Source organism: Alosa sapidissima, chromosome 3, assembly GCF_018492685.1.
Source record: "Alosa sapidissima isolate fAloSap1 chromosome 3, fAloSap1.pri, whole genome shotgun sequence".
Lineage (NCBI taxonomy): Eukaryota > Metazoa > Chordata > Actinopteri > Clupeiformes > Clupeidae > Alosa > Alosa sapidissima.
Genome location: NC_055959.1, coordinates 15,870,509 through 15,885,021, shown reverse-complemented (window position 1 = coordinate 15,885,021; position 14,513 = coordinate 15,870,509). Strand labels below are relative to the sequence as shown.

Sequence of the window (14,513 nt, the reverse complement as noted above, 5' to 3'; positions counted from 1 at the left end):
TTAACACATTATTAAACCGTCACCAGTGCTCCTTGAATTAATTTACACATCCAAGTTCTTGATCCACCATTCATTGCAGCACATGTTGATTCATAACACAAGGTTTTTGTCATCATGTAAAACACTGTGGCTCCCCGTATACACACTATAACACACCATTACACAAACTCCTCAGCTCTAAAATGCATCCCTGGAACTTCCTTCTAACCATGTCCGTCATTGTATCATTGTGTTAGTGTGAATGTTCATTTTCCTCTGGAGAATCTTTTCACTACACATTACTAAAGTTTCCAATGAAATGGCAGGTTTTTGTCATGGCTTGTAACACTGTGGCCGTTATAATACACAGTGGTTCACCCCTTTACAAAAACAAAACGTATTGTAAACAGGCATTGAAACATGATAAAGGTTCTATTAGAGTTACTAAACTGTCACACAATATTGTGCTTTCCGTGTAATTAAAGAAAGCTAGCCTCTAATAGCTTACAATTATTAGGCTACTTATTTTCAACAAATTCAATACCGGTGTGGCAAAAGAGTGTGTCACTTAAAATGTTTGGTCAACTCCTCTAGAGCCTTTTCATGGTCTATTTAGTTATTAAAGTTTCTAGTTTGCTACTTATCCTGTTTATTCAAAACATATCAGTCTTGTCTTGGTTACTGCATCAGCGTAACTGTTCATTAACATTGGGAAATTATGCAGTTGTATGTAGCCTATCTGTTTTAGAGGGACAGATGTGATGATGAAGGTATAACAACACTCATAGTACAGTAATAGGTAACCTATATTTCGAAGTGTTTTATTTATTTATTTATCAATTTATTTATTGCTTTTATTTTTCCTTCCAACTTGCTGCGGCCCCCACTTTGAAAACCACTAGGCTACACAATAGGTAAATAAAAGCACTAGGCTAATAGAAAAACAGACACAGGATACACAGGACATGGCATATGGCCAATAGCCTACTAACTCTAAAAAAATTATCCTGACCTGTGAGGGAGGAAATGCCATAAAAAAATATCAGCAAATTAACAGATAGGCCTAGCATAGCATAAGCCTATCACCAGTTTATTAGCTCAATAAAATCATGACTTTTAAAATTAAGAGAAAGCATATTTTTCAAAATGTATGCATTTTGCATTTAGTAGCCTATTTCCCTCTTAACTATAGACTATAGTTGCCACACTTTTTAATGTAGTTCTACCTTTTTTTAGCATTAAAGCATCATTCTACTTGAACATCTGTCATTTGACCAAACCAGTGACCGGCATACAATTCGTCATTGTTTTTTTATTTTTAGAGCACATAACACGATTAAGGATTGTAATTGTTGAATTAGTCCAAAGTCAGTGTATTAGTATATGCCACTATGGTCTGCAAAAGGACATGGGATGTTTTTTTTTATTATTTATTTACTATAGAATAGTTTATTCCTGCCAGTAGGCCTATGGAAATTGTTTTCTCCTTCGCCCATTCTGAGTCAAAAGCAAAAACCCTCTACACTTTGACATTGCACTCTGTCCCCTGCTGGTCACATAGACTATTGATCACATCAAACTATACAAGACGTCATCCTCCTAGCTATTTTTTTTGTTCTTCAAATAATCAAATCTAGGTAAATGTCTCGGTCCAAAACACTGTTATTCATCATCATCAAACAGATCCTTTTAAAGGAAAATAAGTGAATGTCCCGTTCCCTTCACTTCGGCAAAACCTGTCTCTCCCTGCTCAGAACAATTTCTCAATTCAAACAAAGCATTTTCTTCCTGGATAATATAGGCCTACACCTGTTTTTTTTTTTTTTCTTTTTTTTTTTCTTAATCAATTATTATTATTAATTAATTAATATTTTTTTATGTGTTAAGGGTCTAAACTATCCCAGATTTTTTTCAAAAACAAACAACAAACAAAAACATTTAAAAATATATTTATATTTCTATATATAAATATCTTCACAGTCCTGATATTTTGCATTGCTTACCAATAACTAAAATATGGCATGAAATAAAATATTTTTTTCTGTTTCCTCAAAAACCGTTTGACCACAGGGGGGCAGTCTGTCCACACAAACAGCTTGTCATACCTTGGAGGGAGGACACATTTATATTTGCATGTATTCATTTAGGAGACACTTTTATCCAAACCGAGCAGTGACTTGCAAAATGAAGATTAACATTCAACATTACAAAGGAGACCATATAGGTCACAATAAATACTATATAAAAACCAAAGACTATACCAGAGGAGGGTGCAGAGGTGTAAGTAGTCAAAGTGTGGATAGTGGAGGAGGCAGGAGAAAAAGAAGTGCAGGGTGAGGCCTAAGGCCTAAGACAGGCCTGGTTGTTAGATATGTTTAAGAGGGAAAGTACTCCCAGAAGAGTTGGGTTAGCAGTTAGGTTAGGCGTTCCTCAAGGGCACCTCAGCTGTGGATTTTCCTACCAGGAAGGGATATAACCTATTATGTTTGTTTGTTTATGGTTCTTAGCAAATATTATTGTCCAAAGTGACTTACAATGACATCAATACACATCAATGCCACAGCCATATGGAAAACAGATCACTAAATTGAAGGCATGCACCAGAAAAGAACAGGCCTAAACTGAAATGTACCAAATAAATGACAAGTAAATGGTCAAAGAGCCATTTAAACTTGTACATAAAGCCTTTTTTTTTAAACAATCCTATGTTCTTATTACATGTCTCTGCAGAATGCTGCAGCAAGCTCAATCAATATGAATGGACCATTCCGCATTCAGAAGTTGGATTTTCAAAGAAACATGGTTTTGAGCACACAGACCAAATGACAACTTAAATTTCTGTCCACACACTGACTCAAAAGGCTGATGTGTGGTGAGCTGAAAGACCAGGGATTTCTGTCTCAGAAGGCTTCCATATTCCTCAGTATGACAAAATGTCCTATCTTATTGGCATCCAATTATCATTTGAAAAAAGGTTTTTATCGACAAAACTACATGATCATGCATTATACTGTGCATTGTGAGTTATGAATATAGGTGAACATGATTGACCATCTGAAACTAAATTTCAACATTAGGTACAGTCTGGAACATCACAAACTTTTTGCATGGCGCGTCTGTCTAACTGTCATTCGTTCTTGGAACATCAGAGACTTTTGCATAGTGCATCTGTCTAACTGTCATTCATTCTTGGAACATCAGAAACGTTTTGTATGGTGCAGGCCTCTCTCATTCTCTTTGCTGTACATGGATGATTGCTGCAGTGACATATACCCATTGCAGACAATAACCATCACATTGTGAGGTTTGCAGAGATACAGCAGCTATGAGAAGGATGAAGAAATATCACGTTGTCCTGTCACAGATTGTTCTGTAAGATGATGTCATGAAGCTCACATGAAGGCTACACCGGGCAGTGGGCGTGTAACTGAAGCGTTCCATTTGTGGAACGTTTGCTACAACAATTAGATTCCACTGTAATCAATGCAACTGGCTACACGAAATGTGATAGCATAGTGGCACGTACTCACAAAACAATTTGAGCAGTCTTCTAAAACTGTATTATGCTCTGTGAGTGGAGCGCTTCACTTGCGGTTCTGGTCTGGTAAAATGAAATGTGACCGACACCAAAGATAATGCATCACTTTAGGAATCAGAATTATTCAGATCTTTTATGACTCAGATTGTTTATTTTTTACTTATTTTTTTACTTTTTCTTTTATCTGATTGTATGCTTCAATGAATCAACATTATCAAAAAATGTGATCAACGTCTGTAGCTGCATCATTTGAACTCACCTCAAAAGAGACAGTTGTTAAAGCAAGCAGAATCCATTCTGTCAGACGGTACCAACCCACTGCACCTGAGTTCAGCACCTGCTCTCCAGTTCTCATTTCAAATACCCACTAGTGTAAACTTGAAAAGACCTCATACCTTCAACCATTTTAGTGCAAAACTGCAATATCAGTCACATCCTAACCAGCCCTAAAATCACTTTGTAAACATGCTTCTTATTGTCTTGTCTTATTTCTGTTTGTTTTAGCAGTACCTTTGCACAGGGTACATATTTTCGTATCATGTGATGTGTTTTTACAGACCATGCAGTTTCCTCTTTGGGGACAGAAGCTTGAGCATAACTGCGGTTCAACACTTAAATGGCACTTGAATGTTTCCACCAGTTATTCACACAGCAGCTTCTTTCGCCATCTTCTTGATTGACCTCTGAACTCTGCATAGGTAAGGAGCCATGGGGATTGGGAGACAAGGAGGAAATAAACTACTCTCTTTTCTATAGTAAACTTCTTAAATTAAAGAGGCAAATACTGTATGTGTGTGTGTGTGTGTGTGTGTGTGTGTGTGTGTGTGTGAGAGAGAGAGAGAGAGAGAGAGAGAGAGAGAGAGAAGAGTTCATGCAAAAAGCATTTCATGTTCACACCTCAACTCAAGGATTTTCGGTTGTGACACATTTGCATGTCTTCAAAAGTCTTCACAGAGCCCCCTGGGACACTAGAACTGATGCATGGACAACATGCAAAGCAGAGTCAGAACGAACTCAACAAGAACTTGTAAAGCTAAACTAAACAAGGACTTACAATACAATATAAAGAGAGGCTTCAGCGCATCAATAACAAGCTAATCTATGCTTCAGCTAGCAGTGTGTAAAAGTTTTACATGCTCTCCCCTCACTTGCTCAATGATTGTTATATTCATAAAATTCTCAAATTTTGTACAAAAATATGTTTTAAAGCCATAGCCAACCTTATATTCTCTATAAGGTCAAACACTTGTGTGCACTACCTCACTAAGAGTGTGCAGTATGTGTGTATACCTGTGTATACTGTACATCTGCTCTATATGCATCTATCTATCTATCTATCTATTGATTAATCTATCTATCTAAGAAAGTATGAAACAGAGAGAGAAAGACAGAAGGAGATTCAACATTAAATGTCCTTGGAATTCTTTGGACTTTCTAACAAATAACATAATTTGTATGGACGCTAATGCATGGACGTTAATTGTGATGCTGCTACATGTTGTTCTTAATATAACATATCACTCAATATGCCATGCAGTGTTATCAAGTGGCAGAGAGGAAGTGTGCTTGGTCAAGAATTCTCTTGAGTCTCTTCGGAGTTGTTTTGCAGCCCAAGTGCTGCAGGTGTGACACTTTTGAGGAATTCAGAAAGGGGAAGAGCAAATTGACATGTGTTTATTTCTGTACAACTGAAAGAATAAACAAACCCTCTGGGATTAACTGGTCTAGATAGCCATCATTTGCTTTCGAATACTTTGTGTGTTTTACAATTACGTTTAACATTTATATTTGGCATGTAACATTTACAATGATAAAATAGCTTTTAATAGCATATGTAGCACAGTACTTTGCTACATGGGGAAAATACTGCAGTTAAGCTGTATTTATACATATGTAAAATACTCCTGTATTTTCAATAAACCTGAAAATGCTGATAAAACAATCAAGCACAAAAATAATCAGTGATTAATCTTTTTCTTTGCTTATACAGTGATGAGATAAAAACAAAAATGGAAACATTTCTGTAATTCTGTAAGAAGTACACACAATTTAGACAGAGATTTAGACAATAACATTTTTAAACAATATATAGAAATAAAAACTGCACAAAAGTATGATGACCGTTCCCCTCTCTCCTGTTCATTTTTGTCAGTGTTTTATCTGGAAGTAAAGGGAAAAACACTGCTTGAGAATCTTTATCATGTAATGACAAAAGACAACTAATACTGTAGCATGATCCTTTTGATGTGGCCATCATTCGGACAAAGCATTCTAAAGGTTATTCAGCAATGTTCACAAAAGGAATGAAATGCCCGCACTCTGCTAAAACTCCCATACATTTATTAAGTGCTGCAACTGAGGAACATTTATTAAATGCCTGAAGAAGACCCAGCCGGGTCTAAACGTTGCAAACGTATGGGAATTTTAACAGGGTGCGGGCATTTCATTCCTTTTGAGTTCTAGTTCCATTTGCCCTGCACCTCACCGGTGGGGATGTGCACACTACTACAACTACTCTATTTAGCAATGTTGACAATGTTTCCTTTATTTGTTGTCTTTATTAATTGTTATTTTTATTCATATTGTCCCCACTCACATTTATTTCCTTCCTTCATTAGTGTCTTAATGTCTCAGATCTTCCAGTGTTGCAAAGCATTTGAAGTTTCAAGCAGTCCTCTACACTCAAATCATTTTAGTAAAAGATGGTCTGATCCATGGTACAATTGTTGCACTGATACCTTGACAAGACTGAGGATAGCACTGTAGACCAGAGAGAAGAGGAAGAGAAATATGAAGGAGGTGGTGGTGGACCACATGCTGCTGTACTCGTCCTCCTCCTCATCCTCACTCTTCGTGCAGTGTAGGACATCTTCATCAACCACCCCAGGCTCACCTGTGGGCAACACCAGACATCACTGATGCCTCTCATTCTCATGTCACTCACAACAGCATACACTCTCTGGCAAGTGGTTGGTTTACTTTGGAAAATGTGTAACCTTTTTCTCAGAATGGCATACTATGGTATTACCATATAGCATAATATAACAGGAAAGTTTTCCTGTGCTGGTTTTGTATTGGGTAGCAGATGTCGATTTCAAATTAAATATGTATGTTCAGTTTAAATAACTGTCGAGTTGCATAGGCTACTAGTTTTATCTAGATTATGTATCTGTCTACTTGGTATAGGAAGATGTTACTGTATTCCTTATCTACATTACAAGGGAAATATAATATGACATGCTATATTTCACAACTGACAAACTTCTGCTGTGATAAAATGCAGTGGTATGAATTTATTTGATGCTTTAATCACAAGACAGCACACAGAAGACAAAGACACTAAGCATTCACTATCAAAACATGACACCACAGATATGACAATGCAGAAAGTCACGATAAAAAAAACATGAGAACACAACACATTACTGAGACTTGCAAACATGATGAGCAGACATTGGACAAGGGACAAGAACATAACATCAACAAAATACAACATTTATCACAACACAGCCAACGAAACAGATACAATGTCTCAAGCAACCCATTGGTGAATCAATACCCCAAACAATGTCTGTTTTTTATTTTTAGATTTTTTTGAATAGAACAGCATGCTGGAGGGTTCACGTGAGTTTGCTTGAGAGATTACTAATCACAGACAGGACATTCTTGGTATTTACTTTTTGAGTAGTCCACAATTTTCGGAGAAGTGTTTTTTCCCATGTTACCATGCTTGACAGCGCAGGTGAACTTTCTTGTTGCTGAATCCTTTTTGACAGTCAGTATGCTGACATGCGACATGTTGCCATCCTGTTGTTCCACAATGCCTGTGTTTCCCTCCTGATAGTCTCCTCCGTCCACCTTCCACATGATGTACACATCTCCTAGAGAAGAGCCCCTGACCTCACACACCACAGAATCATGATTTGGGTCACTGGCCTCAGGGAGGGTGTAGATAAGCACTTTAGGAGCTGCTCCACCTAATAAATGAAGATACAAGCACTGATGTCAGACTGCTGTATACAAGAAGCAAGGCTACCATAGTGGTTGATGAAGTCTTCTTGAACTCTTCTTAGGCTTTTTATACTTGTATGCTGGTTAGGAAAAACATATTGTATTGTTTATATCAGTGGTTTGCAAACTGTGGTACGCGTACCACTGGTGGTCCATGGATTCTCTCTAGTGGTACTCCGGGAGTCTCTGAGATTAGTTTGTCTTTATGAAAAAGCCTCACTTCAAATTACATCAAAATATATAATTAAACAATCCTTAAACACCCAATCACTGAATTTAAATTTAAACTAGTTTGTCTTCCTTGATAAAATAAAGCAAAGTAGGCTATTATAATTTAAAATATGTAGTTAAATTGGACTATGCTACTGTAATTCATTTAATGCCAGTCAAAGGCCTAATGGTGGTACTTGGAGAGCCAATTGTGAGATGGTACTCATTGTGAAAAGTTTGAGAACTACTGGTTTATATAATCCCATCATATGAGGTATATGTGTCATCATATGGCCAATATTACAGTTATATGACAAAGATTAAAGTCATTACAAAATGCTAATGACATGCTTAGGTCTGTCTTTCATTGTATCCTAGGCCTAAACTTGGGCGTTGTGTTATAGAAATTAACTCTGTAAAAGGGTAAAAGGGTAAAAATGTAAAAGGGACAAAAGTCTCACTACCTTTTTTGATTAGTCTTTTCAGCGGGTTGCCCACCTCCTCACCGCCCTTATCGAACACACGGCACTCAATCTCTTTTCCAGAGAACCACTCATTTACATCCACCTTTAATTTGCTGATCTGCCTTGACTGACCATTTTCCAGTTGGTCTTTTTCCACTGTAGCGCTGCTACTCTGATCGTTTCCTCCCACCTTCCATTTGAATGCAGCATCATTTACAGCTCCTGAGTCTGTACCAGTGGTGATACACTTCAGCTCTACTTTATTATTGAGGAAAATGTCTCTTGATGATGGAGGAGTTAGCTTCACTGAGAGCTGGCCTGGGAGAAAAAAAGAGAGAACAAAATAATGTGTAAAGTGTGTGTGTGTGTGTGTGTGTGTGTGTGTGTGTGTGTGTGTGTGTGTGTGTGTGCGTGTGGGTGCGTGTGTCTTTACCTTCCAATCTTTTTGTTTTGGTGAAGGTGTCGCCCATATGAGATACTTCACAAGTGTGCCTTTTATTGTTGCCCTGTGTAGTTTTGTTTAGCTTCAGAAAGCTCTGTGCTGTATAGTAACCACTGGAGTCTTGCTGAATAAACAGTGGCACCTCACGTTCAATCTTAACGTTATCCTCTTTCCATGTCACTGTCAGCGATTTGGGGTAAAAGTTTTCAATGACACACAAGACATTCTGGCTTTCAAAGGTGAATACTGGCAGCAAGCTCACAGTTGGTGACCTGGGGGGAGCTGAAAATATTTTTTTTTTCCACAATTAGGATATCATTTGAGACAGACTCCTATTTGTCTTGGTCAACACATAATACAACAAAAATGGCAAAGCACAGAAATATGATATATGAAAACAAGTATTGGATGTCTACCTTTAACTGGTAAAGTAACTGATTGATTGTTTGAACGGATTGTTTCCACAGTACATTTGATCTCTTGCTTGTCCATGCCAGTAATGTTGACGTTAATCTGACTAACTTTGGAGTATTTGTCTCCAGTTTTCTGCTTAACTGCAGGATACTGGACAGCATCCAAAACATTCTGACCATTTTTTGTCCAATGGAATGTTGCAGACTCCGGGAAAAAATCAGTGGCCATGCAAGCATATATCATGGACCCATCAGAACCTGGCTCACATTGAGCCAGAGGAAACACGGTGGGTGCAGCTACAGCACCTAGAACAATAAATTATTGAATTTAACATCATAAACTGAAACCTCAACACAGTTTTTTATAACAGTTTAAAAAAAGGATAGCCAGAGTAATGGCATACTGTTTGTCTACTTAAATTAAATGTATGTCATTAATAAAATTACGAACATGTTAACAGGAGGCCATCTAAAAGATTAATATTTCAGACACAGACTTTGTCAATTGACCAACATGCAGATGCAGGGATAAGCAAAGCATCCTTTTCTATACAAATCTGTTACAAAGTCACAGAGCTCTGACCTAATTTGTGCTTTGACCAAACTTGAATCTATCGAGTGCTCGTTTTAATGATTTTGTTACCATATTTTATTCACAGGAACTAGGCCAGAACACCAAACCGACTTGGGCTACTATTCTCCACACATACAAAGTTCCCCTTGATCAGTAAGTCAGAAGCAAGTCATTGTTAATACACAAACAATACCTCTTTTCAAACATAGTTGGCATAGGTAGGCAGGATGCTACAACCTAATATTCACAGAATCGAACCCTAAGAACTGGACAAATTGCTTAACCCTGAGTTTCACAGGCTGTCAGGATAAGTGTGTGTATGGACTTCAAAGTCTATAAAAATGTTTGGCTCATGACTTATTGAACAAGGGGAATGTCTATTGAGTAAATAACTTTCCAGCTTTTTACGAAACGGTTGTGCTGCCTCTCTTGTGAGTAAAATGTGGGCACTAAATAATTAAAACGAGCCCCCATTATCTTGATATATCAAAAATCTTTCAATGATACCTCCCAATCTCCTTATAAAGTGCAGTAAAACCAAAGTGAAAAAACAAAGTAATATACAGAACCCTGGAGGGATCATTGCAAGATATTTTTCTGGTGCATATCCAGAAAATGTCCACTCAATTTACTAAATTGTATGCTCATTTGATTAAATCTGGCGCTCGTTTTACTATATAGTGTCATTGTAGCATATTGTGCTCTCAATTTAGTAGATTGTGCACTCATTTTAATTTTTGTAAAATGAGCGCACAATTTAGTAAAACGTACGCACAATTTAATAAATTGAGAGGACAATATAGTAAAATGTGATGATGATTTACTAAATTGAGCGCACAATCTAATAAAATGAGACCACAATGTAGTAAAATGAGACCACAATTTAGTAAAATGAGCACACAATTTACTAAGATTAGCTCACATTTTCTCGAAATACAGAAATTTCTTGCAATGGCTCCGTAGTAATGCAATCACTTAATTAATATAGATCCCTATATAATATAGCCTTTCTTGTCAATTAAACGAGTAGACTAGATGACAGTGATAATTCGCCCCCCATTAGAATAAATGATTCTGATCCCACTGATTATCTATTATCTGAGTAAAGGTTATTGACCAGCCTTATTTCCCTTGCACGTTGTAACCTAAAAAAGATGTCAGCTAGCCTAGCCTACAACGTTACAGCATAAATACGTTTCTCATTGTCCTACTTTACTCATAATTAATGCTATTTGCACCGACGGTTACATTTCATGTATTGTTAGCTAAATCGAATTGTCTAAACCAACAGATTAGAGCACCAGAAAACACCAAATTGACGATGTTCTTCACTTATCAAACACGCTGCAGTCTCTAACTGCAACTTTCCTAGAATAAATTACGACACAAGGTTGACATCTCAATGCTGCATCCAAAACAGATCCTATTTAGAATTTGATACAAATCATAAAGTGAGCGCTATCACAGGTTCCAATGAGTAGATTAACTGGTTAAAAATCTCTTACCGTTTGAAACTGTGACCATTGTGCCTTTTCCCCAATAGTCAAAAGCCCAGTCACAGTGACAAAGACTAGAACATTCATTGTACACAAACCCCGACCTGTTGAAGGAGCTTTTAGACCTAATCTGCCACAGCACTGTAGGCCTATGACTAGATTTCGCACCTTACCTACCCATCAAATATTACAACCCCTCTTTTCTCCACACATTGATAGATAATAAGGAACCATATTACATTAAATATTCACTTAATCTAATATTGAAATAAATTCGAGCACACACTTACTGTTAGATACCGTCACATGAGTTCCTTTCCCCCAGTAGTCGAAATAGTCACAGTGGTTTGTCTGCTTAGCTCCTCGCTCAAAAACGCATCTTTAATTAGCATAAAGAAAGTAGCCTAATTTTAACAGTGTAATCACTCAAAAGAAACTGGTAATGAATTATTCAGTGTGAGGGAATTGTATTTGTCGATCTCAATAAAATAACTATGTGCATTAGTATCACACACATATTAATTTATCGTATTCATAGATTGTTAGTAGTCTATAGATGTTTTCGGAGGCGCTGTCCATGGTACTGGCCATCCCTGCTGACGCATTTGGCGCGATAGCCTACAGAGTCCATAGATCTATACAACTGTACCCCTAGGAAATTAGGCAATAGGCTACATTCATAAATAACAGAAATACCAGTTCATAGATAAATAGTATAAATAGTATTTAATCTATCTAGTACAGAGTCATTATGGATAGTTCATGCATATGTTGCAATGTGAATGGGACTGCATAAATTCATAGAGAAAACATGATGTGGTTTGTACGATCCTTACAATGGTCTGCCATTCTCTAAGTGTGCCCTTCCAATGGAAAAAGGTGCCATGGACCATACTTAGCAATTCAGGATGGGAACCTTGAAGTTCTAATAGTACTGCCAATGCAGTACCCTCTCTTTGGGGCAACCGTGGCCTACTGGTTAGCGCCTCAGACTTGTAACCGGAGGGTTGCCGGTTCGAACCCCGACCAGTAGGAACGGCTGAAGTGCCCTTGATAGCCTACAGCCTTGATAGCAAGGCACCTAACCCCTCACTGCTCCCCGAGTGCCGCCTGTAGCAGGCAGCTCACTGTGTTGGGATTAGTGTGTGCTTCACCAGCTGCTTCAGCTATTCCCTAACAGATTAACATCCAGTTTGACTTATCTTCAGTGACTCTTACAGTAACCTCAATTACAAAATCATGTCTACTCAACAACAGACCATGGCTATCTCTTAACTGGACTACAGTAACTCACTATTGGCTGGCCTGTCTGCTTGTGTAGTGAGATTGTTACAATTGCTGCAGAATGCCTGGTTTTTAAATCATTGACTTCCTATAGTGGCAAGATAAATTTAAATCTCTCACCTTGGCCTGTAGGACACTTACTGGATCCGCTCCCTGTCTGTTGTGTCAACCAGCCATAAACGCTAGGTCAAATTCAAAACTCTTTTTCTCAGTGGTTATTTGATGGTGGAATGAGTTGCCCAGTGTTCCTGCGATAGTTATGGGTCTTTCAAGAGGGATCTAAAGAATATCTCTTCAGCTTACACTTAATTAATCTTATGAGTTATGGTTTGTGTATATATGGTATTTATTTATTTTCATTATTGATTGTTGATATTGCAAAGTTAATTTTTTTACTATTATGTTGTTTTATTTTGTAAGTGAAACAGTGAAAGAAAGATCCACTGCCTTCAGTCTTTCTCTAGGAAAGTATTTGAATGATGGCAGTCTAGGGGTACCACCAAATTAGATTTTTCTGCATTTTTATCTTGCAATGGATATGTGAAAGTAATCTCATCTGCACTGTACCTGTTTTTATTTTCCAATGTACCCATCAGATATTGCCAGGGTGCCCAAGGCTACAGCTCTAAATTTCTATTAATATTCTTTGATCTCAATAAGTAAAAATTACAAGAGCAGTCAGATGGCTGCAGACCCTCAACCCTGTCTCTCAGTGTTACAGAAATTCCAACCAACTTCTAGCATCAAGATCCAAATGATCATGTTGGAGCACCAAGATATGGTGACTCTCCACTTTACCTTCACGTTTGAAGAAAAGAACGCAAGCGGACACATACACACACATACACAGTCTGACAGACAAATGATAAGAGTAGTAATAGTAGAGTTATATTTTGTTGCTGACTACTTAGCAAGAACAAGATGACAGGAAATAACCCAAATTAACTGCTTAGACTCAGTTTCACCATCTATTGCATGGAATGTGGTGCAGTTGATGCTATTTTTACTTCATCCTCTGCTTGAATCTGTCTGAGTCTGCCACTCATACGAGTTACAGTATTATACTAATAATTGCCATTACAATGTATAGTTTACAATGTAATTTAGGTGACTGTGTAACTGTGTAATTTTAACATTTGAATACACATCAGGAAAATGTCCTGGTTTAAAAAGGTGGATGGCCATAACTGGAATTTGGATTTTCATAATCCACAAACGTCCCCAAATGTCACACCGCTGATGGATGTGTAGCTCCAGTGACATCAGGAAACACCTGCACATTCATGTTCAGAGAAAGCACCCTGAAATAAACCCTTCCGTTTTACAGTGCAACCATCTGTTTGCCTGTCTGTGGCCCCTCTAGACCAATTTCATCAAGGGGTTCAAGTCAAGGTCAGTTTCTTTCTCTCTGTGTGTGTGTGTGTGTGTGCGTGTGTGTGTGTGTATGTGAACTGAATTACTCTACTTCAAAATCTGTCAAACTGTCAACAACTGGCCAACTGGCAGCGTCGCATCAGAGATATTTCTGATATGAATGTTCACATGAAACCACAATGCAGCAGTCACGGAACAGAAACGTAATGCACAAGCCATGGTGGCAGTAAAGCTATTGCCTGTCTTCTGACTATTTTCTACCGTCTGTCGATTGTCTGATTTTCACGTCTCTCCTTGCTGTGCCCTCATTTAAAAAACAGTCTCTGCAACAAATCCTCTGGCAGTGACCATCAAAACATTTTTAAAGATAGAATTTAATTTTTAAGGTTATATTTTTATTTTATCACAATTTGATGTGGTAGTTATTTAACATTCAATGGAAAATGTTTTCCAATACAATGTTTAACCAACCAAAATTGGTGAAAATGATAATAGTAATAGTAACGTACAAAAGGTTTCTTGTAGGCTAGCCTCACAATATTGAGCCTTGTTTCTAGCTTAAGCATATGCATGTGGTTACATCCGTTACTGCTCCCAAAGGGGGTTGAAGGATCTTCATCCAACTTTGCACAGTTTATCACAAAGAAAGATCAGGGTAACATGGATCCAACATTTCATAGAGAGTTTGCACAATGTCTACCAATGGTGTTGAAGGTTCTTCATTAAAC

The 14,513-nt window shown here is 37.6% G+C and overlaps 2 protein-coding genes and 1 long non-coding RNA gene across 3 annotated transcripts in view; 1 reads left to right on the top strand and 2 right to left on the bottom strand.

Moving 5' to 3' along the window:
* LOC121704901 overlaps window positions 1-14,513 on the bottom strand; it is a 589,105-nt gene that overhangs the window by 35,421 nt on the left and 539,171 nt on the right. The window lies entirely within an intron of this gene.
* LOC121704726 overlaps window positions 1-14,513 on the top strand; it is a 45,623-nt gene that overhangs the window by 19,616 nt on the left and 11,494 nt on the right. The window lies entirely within an intron of this gene.
* The window catches only part of LOC121704686 (immunoglobulin alpha-2 heavy chain-like), a 249,438-nt gene continuing 240,099 nt past the window's right edge, over window positions 5,175-14,513 (bottom strand). The window contains exons 5-11 of the mRNA XM_042085124.1: window positions 11,418-11,454; window positions 9,061-9,363; window positions 8,636-8,926; window positions 8,203-8,520; window positions 7,195-7,494; window positions 6,256-6,410; window positions 5,175-5,677 (exon numbers count right to left, since the gene is read on the bottom strand). Of these exons, the coding sequence (XP_041941058.1) occupies window positions 5,666-5,677; window positions 6,256-6,410; window positions 7,195-7,494; window positions 8,203-8,520; window positions 8,636-8,926; window positions 9,061-9,363; window positions 11,418-11,454 (1,416 nt within the window). The 3' untranslated portion in view covers window positions 5,175-5,665. The remainder of the gene's footprint in view (window positions 5,678-6,255; window positions 6,411-7,194; window positions 7,495-8,202; window positions 8,521-8,635; window positions 8,927-9,060; window positions 9,364-11,417; window positions 11,455-14,513) is intronic.